At 44.1% G+C, this 7,621-nt stretch overlaps 1 protein-coding gene across 2 annotated transcripts in view; it reads right to left on the bottom strand.

Annotated features, from left to right (window-relative positions):
• The window catches only part of LOC137327035 (lipase member H-like), an 87,350-nt gene extending 80,128 nt beyond the window's left edge, over positions 1-7,222 (bottom strand). The window contains exon 1 of one of the 2 annotated variants that reach the window (XM_067992416.1): positions 7,080-7,222. In XM_067992416.1, the coding sequence (XP_067848517.1) occupies positions 7,080-7,194 (115 nt within the window). In that variant the 5' untranslated portion in view covers positions 7,195-7,222. The remainder of the gene's footprint in view (positions 1-7,079) is intronic. The other variant, XM_067992415.1, reaches the window with a different exon arrangement.
• Between the last annotated feature and the right edge of the window lie 399 nt (positions 7,223-7,621).

Consider the following 7,621-nt stretch of genomic DNA (forward strand, 5'->3'; position numbering starts at 1 on the left):
GAACAGAGGAGGCTGAGGGGAGATTTAATCGAGGTATAGAAAATTATGAGGGGCCGAGATAGGGTGGATAGGGAGGACCTATTTCCCTTAGCAGAGGGGTCAGTGACCAGGGGGCATAGATTTAAAGTAGATAGAGGATCAGCCATCATCATATTGAATGGTGGAGCAGGCTCGAAGGGTCAATTGGCCTACTCCTGCTCCTAGTTTCTATGTAAGTGATTAGTAGAAGGATTAGAGGGGAGTTGAGGAGAATTTTTTTCACCCAGAGGGTGGTGGGGTCTGGAACTCACTGCCTGAAAGGGTGGTAGAGGCAGAAACCCTCAACTCATTTAAAAAGTACCTGGATGTGCACCTGAAGAGCCGTAACCTACAGGGCTACGGACCAAGTGCTGGGAAGTGGGATTAAGCTGGATAGTTCGGTTTTGGCCGGCACGGACATGATGGGCCGAATGGCCTCCTTCTGTGCAGTAGCTTTCTATGATTCAATTTCTATGATTCTATGATTAAAAAGGACAGGTATCGAAAATAACTCAAGAAGGCAAATGGAATGCTGGCCTTTATATCTCGAGGACTGGAGTACAAGGGAGCAGAAGTTATGCTGCAGCTATACAAAACCCTGGTTAGACCGCACCTGGAGTACTGTGAGCAGTTCTGGGCACCGCACCTTCGGAAGGATATACTGGCCTTGGAGGGAGTGCAGCGTAGGTTTACTAGAATGATACCCGGACTCCAAGGGTTAAATTACAAGGAGAGATTACACAAACTAGGGATATATTCCCTGGAATGTATAAGATTAAGGGGTGATTTGATCAAAGTTTTCAAGATATTAAGGGGAACTGACTGTAGATAGAGAGAAACTGTTAGATGCTGAGAGATTGTTTCCCCTGGCTGGAGAATCTAGAACTAAGGGGGATAGACGCAGGATTATTAGTTAATAAAACTAAGAATAGCGAGAGATTAAGAACTCTAATAAAGTAAATAAATAAATTCTGTTTCGACAAGCGATGGCCGGGCAGGTGATGTGTTGTAACTGCAGCGTGTGGGAGTTGGTGGAGACCAGTGAGATCCCCAGTAACCACATCTGCAGGAAGTGTCTGCAGCTCGAGGCACTTTGGCTCAGAGTTATTGAGCTGGAGTCCGAGTTGCAGACATTACGATGCATCCAGGAGGGGGAGAGTTATCTGGACACTTGAATCCAGGAGGCAGTCACACCCCTTAGGTTAGGTAGTAGTTTAGATTTGTTCAGTGGTCAGGGACAGGAGGATGTGACTGCGAGTCAGGCAGGTCTGGAGACCCAGGATTTAGTGATGGAGGAGCCTCAACGTTTGACCTTGTCCAACAGGTGAGAGCAAGGACTGTCGGGAGGATGGGCAAACTGACCACTGTGGTACAGGAGGTCATTAGAGTGGGGGGAGTGAAAAGGAATGTGGTAGTGGTAGGAGATAGTATAGTCAGGGGGATAGATACTGTTCTCTGCAGACACGGCCGAGACTCCCGAAGGCTGTGCTGCCTGCCCGGTGCCAGGGTTAAGGACATCTCCTCGCGGCTGGAGAAGAATTTGGAGCATGAGGGGGAGGATCCAGTTGTCGTGGTGCACGTAGGGACCAACGACAGAGGTAGAACTAAGGATGAGATTCTGCTGAGACAGTTCGAGGAGCTCGGATCTAAATTAATAAGCAGAACCTCAAAGGTAATAATCTCTGGATTACTACCTGAGCTGTGCGCAAATTGGCATTGGGTCAAACAGATCAGAGAGTTAAATGTGGGGCTCAAAGAGTGGTGTGGGAGACAGGGGTTTCGATTCATGGGGCACTGGAACCAGTACTGGGGAAAGAGGGAGCTGTTCCAATGGGATGGGTTACATTTAAACTGGGCTGGGACCAGTGTCCTGGTGAATCGAATAACTCGGGCTGTAGAAAGGGCTTTAAACTAAAAAGGTGAGGGGAGGGGACAGGTGAGGGGAAATTTAGAAATCTAATGAGAAAAGTTAAGGCAACAGAGCGGTGTAGTGATTTGGGTAAAGATAAGCAGAGTGTGGCAGGAAGGGACAGAGAGTTTACCAATAATAGTGCAACAACAAGTACGGTCAAAGCAGGAAAAAATGGTAAAAAGTCCAAATTAATGGCTCTTTATCTGAATGCACGGAGCATTCGTAACAAGATAGAGGAATTAGTGGCACAAATAGAGATAAATGGGTTTGGTCTAAAAGCCATTACACAGACATGGTCGCAAAATGACCAAGATTGGGAACTAAATATTCCAGGTACTTGACATTTTGAAAAGACGGGCAGAATGGAAAAGGAGGGGGTGTAGCCCTGATAATAAAGGATGAGATAAGGAGAGTGGTGAGAAAGGATCTCGGCTCGGAAGATCAGGAAGTAGAATCAGACTGAGTGGAAATAAGAAATAACAAGGGGCAGAAACCACTGGTGGGAGCAGTTTATAGGCCCCCGAATAATAGCAATACCGCTGGACAGAGGATTAATCATGAAATAATAGGAGCTTGTAATAAAGGTAATGCAACAATCATGGGGGATTTTAATCTTCATATAGACTGGGCAAATCAAATTGACAAAGGTAGTCTGGAGGACGAGTTCATGGAATGTATTCGAGACGGTTTCCTAGAGCAATACGTCATGGAACCAACCAGGTAACAGGCTATTTTAGATCTTGTATAGTGTAACAAGAACATAAGAACATAAGAAATAGGAGCAGGAGTAGGCCAATCGGCCCCTCGAGCCTGCTCCGCCATTCAATAAGATCATGGCTGATCTGGTCCTAACCTCAAATCTAAATTCATGTCCAATTTCCTGCCCGCTCTCCGTAACCCCTAATTCCCTTTACTTCTAGGAAACTGTCGATTTCTGTTTTAAATTTATTTAATGATGTAGCTTCCACAGCTTCCTGGGGCAGCAAATTCCACAGACCTATTACCCTCTGAGTGAAGAAGTTTCTCCTCATCTCAGTTTTGAAAGAGCAGCCCCTTATTCTAAGATTATGCCCCCTAGTTCTAGTTTCACCCATCCTTGGGAACATCCTTACCGCATCCACCCGATCAAGCCCCTTCACAATCTTATATATTTCAATAAGATCGCCTCTCATTCTTCTGAATTCCAATGAGTAGAGTCCCAATCTACTCAACCTCTCCTCATATGTTCACCCCCTCATCCCCTAATGAGACAAGTTTAATTTGTAATCTCACAGTAAAGGATCCTCTGAGGAAGAGTGATCATAATATGATAAACTTTCACCTTAAGTTTGAGAGTGACGTACTTAAGTCCTAAACTAGGGTCTTAAACATTACTAAAACCAATTACATAGGTATGAGGGGTGAGGTGGCGAAGGTAGATTTGGAAATTAAATTAAAGGGTTTGACAGTTGAAAAGCATGGCAAACATTTGAAGAAATATTTCAATATTCTCAACAAATATACATTCCATTGAGAAATAAAAACTCCACGGGAAAAGTGATCCACCCGTGGCTAACTAAAGAAGTTAAGGATAGTGTTAGATTAAAACAAGAGGCCTATAATGTTGCTAAGAAGAGTAATAAGCCTGAGGATTGGGAGAGTTTTAGAAACCAGCAAAGGACGACCAAAAAATTGATAAAAGGGGAGAAAATAGAATATGGAAGTAAACTAGCAAGAAATATAAAAATGGATTGTAAGAGCTTCTACAGGTATTTAAAAAGGAAGAGAGTAGCAAAAGTAAACGTTGGTCTCCTAGAGACTGAGACAGGAGAAATTATAATGGGGAGTCAGGAAATGGGAGATGCATTAAACAAATATTTTGAATCTGTCTTCACAGTAGAAGACACAAAAAGCATTCCAGAAATAGTGGGGAACCAAGAGGCTAATGAGAGTGAGGAACTTAAAACAATTATTATCAGTAGAGAAAAAGTACTTGAGAAACTAATGGGACTGAAAGCCAATAAATCCCCTGGACCTGATGGCCGACATCCGAGGGTTCTAAAAGAGGTGGCTGCAGAGATAGTGGATGCATTGGTTTTGATCTTCCAAAATTCTCTAGATTCTAAAACAGTCCCAGTGGATTGGAAGGTAGCAAATGTAACCCTGCTGTTCAGGAAAGGAGGGAGAGAGAAAACTGGGAACTACAGGCCAGTTTGCCTGACATCAGTCGTCAGGAAAATGCTGGAATCCATTATTAAGGGGTAACAGGGCACTTAGAAAATCATAATATGATTAGGTAGAGTCAACGTGGTTTATAAAAGGAAAATCGTGTTTCACAAATTTATTAGAGTTTTTTGAGGATGTAACTAGCAGGGTAGATAAAGGGGAACCAGTGGATGTCGTATACTTGGATTTTCAAAAGGCATTCGATAAGGTGCCACACAAAAGGTTGTTACACAAGGTAAGGGCTCATGGGGTTGGAGGTAATATATTAGCATGGATTGAGGATTGGTTAAAGGACAGAAAACAGAGAGTCGGGATAAACGGGTCATTCTCAGGTTGGCAGGCTGTAACTAGTGGGGTACCGCAGGGATCAGTGCTTGGGCCTCAGCTATTTACAATCTATATTAATGATTTAGATGAAAGGACCGAGTGTAATGTATCCAAGTTTGCTGACGATACAAAGCGAGGTGGGAAAGTAAGCTGTGAGGAGGACACAAAGAGTCTGCAAAGAGATATAGACAGATTAAGTGAGTGGGCAAGAAGGTGGCAGATGGAGTATAATGTGGGGAAATGTGAGGTTATTCACTTTGATAGGAAGAATAGAAAAGCAGAAGATTTTTTAAATCGTGAGAAACTATTAAATGTTGGTGTTCAGGGAGATTTGGGTGTCCTTGTACAAGAAACACAAAAAGTTGCTATGCAGGTACAGTAAGCAATTAGGAAAGCAAATGGCATGTTGGCCTTTAATACAAGGGGGTTGGAGTACAAGAGGAAGGAAGTCTTAGTACAATTGTACAGGGCTTTGGTGAGATCTCACCTGGAGCACTGTGTATAGTTTTGGTCTCCTTATCTAAGGAAGGATATACTTGCCTTAGAGGCGGTGCAATGAAGGTTCACTAGATTAATTCCTGGGATGAGAGGGTTGTCCTATGAGGAGAGATTGAGTAGAATGGGCCTATTCTCTCTGGAGTTTAGAAGAATGAGAGGTGATATAAGATTCTGAGGGGGCTTGACACAGTGGATGCTGAGAGATTGTTTCCTCTGGCTGGAGAGTCTAGAACTAGGGGGCATAGTCGCAGGATAAGGGGTCGGTCATTTAGGACTGAGAAGAGGAAAAATTTCTGGACTCAGAGGGTTGTGAAAATTTGGAATTCTCTACCCCAGAGGGCTGTGGAAGCTCAGTCGTTGAGTATGTTCAAGGCTGAGATCGATAGATTTTTGGACTCTAGGGGAATCAAGCGATATGGGGATCGGGCAGGAAAGTGGAGTTAGAACCATAGAACCATAGAAAAGATACAGCACAGAAGGGGGCCATTCGGCCCATCGTGTCCACGCCGGCTCGAAGAACAACCAGGTGCCCATTCTAATCCCACCTTCCAGCACCCGGTCCGTAGCCCTGCAGCTTACAGCACTTTAGGTGCAGGTCCAGGCACTTTTTAAAAGAGTTGAGGGTCCCTGCCTCTACCACCAATTCGGGCAGCGAATTCCATACACCCACCACCCTCTGGGTAAAAAAGTTTTTCCTCATGTCCCCTCTAATCCTTCCGCCAATCAGCTTAAATCTATGTCCTCTACTTCCTGTCGACTCTATCTGGGCCCCTCATAATTTTGTACACCTCAATCAAGTCTCCCCTCAGCCTCCTCTGCTCCAAGGAAAACAACCCCAGCCTATCCAATCTCTCCTCGTAGCTGCAATTTTCAAGCCCTGGCAACATTCTTGTAAATCTTCTCTGCACTCTCTCCAGAGCAATTACGTCCTTCCTGTAATGTGGTGACCAGAACTGCGCACAATACTCCAGCTGTGGCCTTACCAGCGTTTTATACAGTTCCATCATTATATCCCTGCTTCTGTATTCTATACCTCGGCTAATAACGGAGAGCATTCCGTAATCCTTCTTCACAATCTTATCTACCTGTACTGCCACCTTCAGGGACCTGTGCACATGCACTCCAAGGTCTCTCACTTCCTCTACCCCTCTCAATATATTCCCGTTTACTGCGTATTCCCTTTTACTGTTTGCCCTCCCTAAGTGCATTACCTCACACTTCTCCGGGTTGAACTCCATTTGCCACTTTTCCGCCCACTCCACCAACCCATTGATATCTTCTTGGAGTCTACAGCTATCCTCTTCACTATCAACTACACGGCCAATTTTTGTGTTGTCTGCAAATTTGCCAATCATGCCCCCTACATTCAAGTCCAAATCATTAATATATACCACAAACAGCAAGGGACCCAACACTGAGCCCTGTGGCACACCACTGGAAACGGATTTCAGGTTGAATATCAGCCATGCTCTGGTTGAATGGCAGAGCAGGCTCGAGAGACCATTTGGCCTACTCCTGCTCGTATTTCTTATGTTCATATGTTTTTAAATTATTTCCGCTGGTTGGGGAGTCTAGGACTAGGGGAGATAGCCTAAAAATTAGAACCAGGACTTTCAGGAGTGAAGTTAGGAAACATTTCTACACAAAGGGTGGGAGAAGTTTGGAATTCTCTTCCGCAAACGGCAGTTGATACTAGCTCAATTGCTAATTTTAAATCTGAGATAGATAGATTTTTGTTAACCAAAGGCATTAAGGGATATGGGGCTAAGGCGGGTATATGGAGTTAGGTCACAGATCAGCCATGATCTCTTTGAATGGCAGAACAGGCTCGAGGGGCTGAATGGCCTCCTCCTGTTCCATTCTGTGACTTTGGTAGGCCGCATGGCTCAGTGCTAAACCAGGCGATGGTCTTATCCAAAAGGCCACATGGTGAGCTGACAAATTAGATGTGCCTTTATAATTATCCAGCTCTGTATCAGCCGCTACGTGACAAATCTCGGACATTGTCCTCTTCCCTTTGCACTTGCTGTGCAGTGAACTTTGTATCTGCTCAAAGCCCTGAACTCACTGCAATATAACTCCAATCTGCTATCTGTTGAAACAAACCAAAAATAGTTACCTGATGTGACGAATTTGGCGCACAGAAACAGCACTAACCAATGGAACATAGCGCTTGCGGTCGTGAAATTAAAAGGGGAATGCAAACAATCAGAACACAGTTGGGAGAAGAACATTCAAAAGAAAAGTTCAGTTCATCAGCAGTCTGGAATTCAGTGCCTGTTTGCAAAAGGCAAACGGCAAAAGCAAACTTCAAACAGAGTCAATAGACAGTCAAACATCAACTAGGGTTACCATAGAGACAGGACTGAAGAGAGTCTGTGAATTAAATTGAATGATGAAGACAAGTAGAACAGTAATTCAGCCAATGGCTATTGGTGGGGTTGTACTAATAAATATTTGCATCGGTGGTAAGTTCCATGCAACCTCTTACTGCAAACAATCAACAACAGCTTGTATTTATGGAGTGCCTTTTTACACAGAAAAACGTCCGAAGGTGCTTTACAGAAAGTAGGAGGAAAATAGATATTGAGCCAGAGGGAAAAAAAGGAGAGATTAGAGAAGCTGGGATTGTTCTCCTTAAAGCAGAGACAGTTAAGAGGT

The sequence above is a fragment of the Heptranchias perlo genome, chromosome 11 (genome assembly GCF_035084215.1).
Source record: "Heptranchias perlo isolate sHepPer1 chromosome 11, sHepPer1.hap1, whole genome shotgun sequence".
Lineage (NCBI taxonomy): Eukaryota > Metazoa > Chordata > Chondrichthyes > Hexanchiformes > Hexanchidae > Heptranchias > Heptranchias perlo.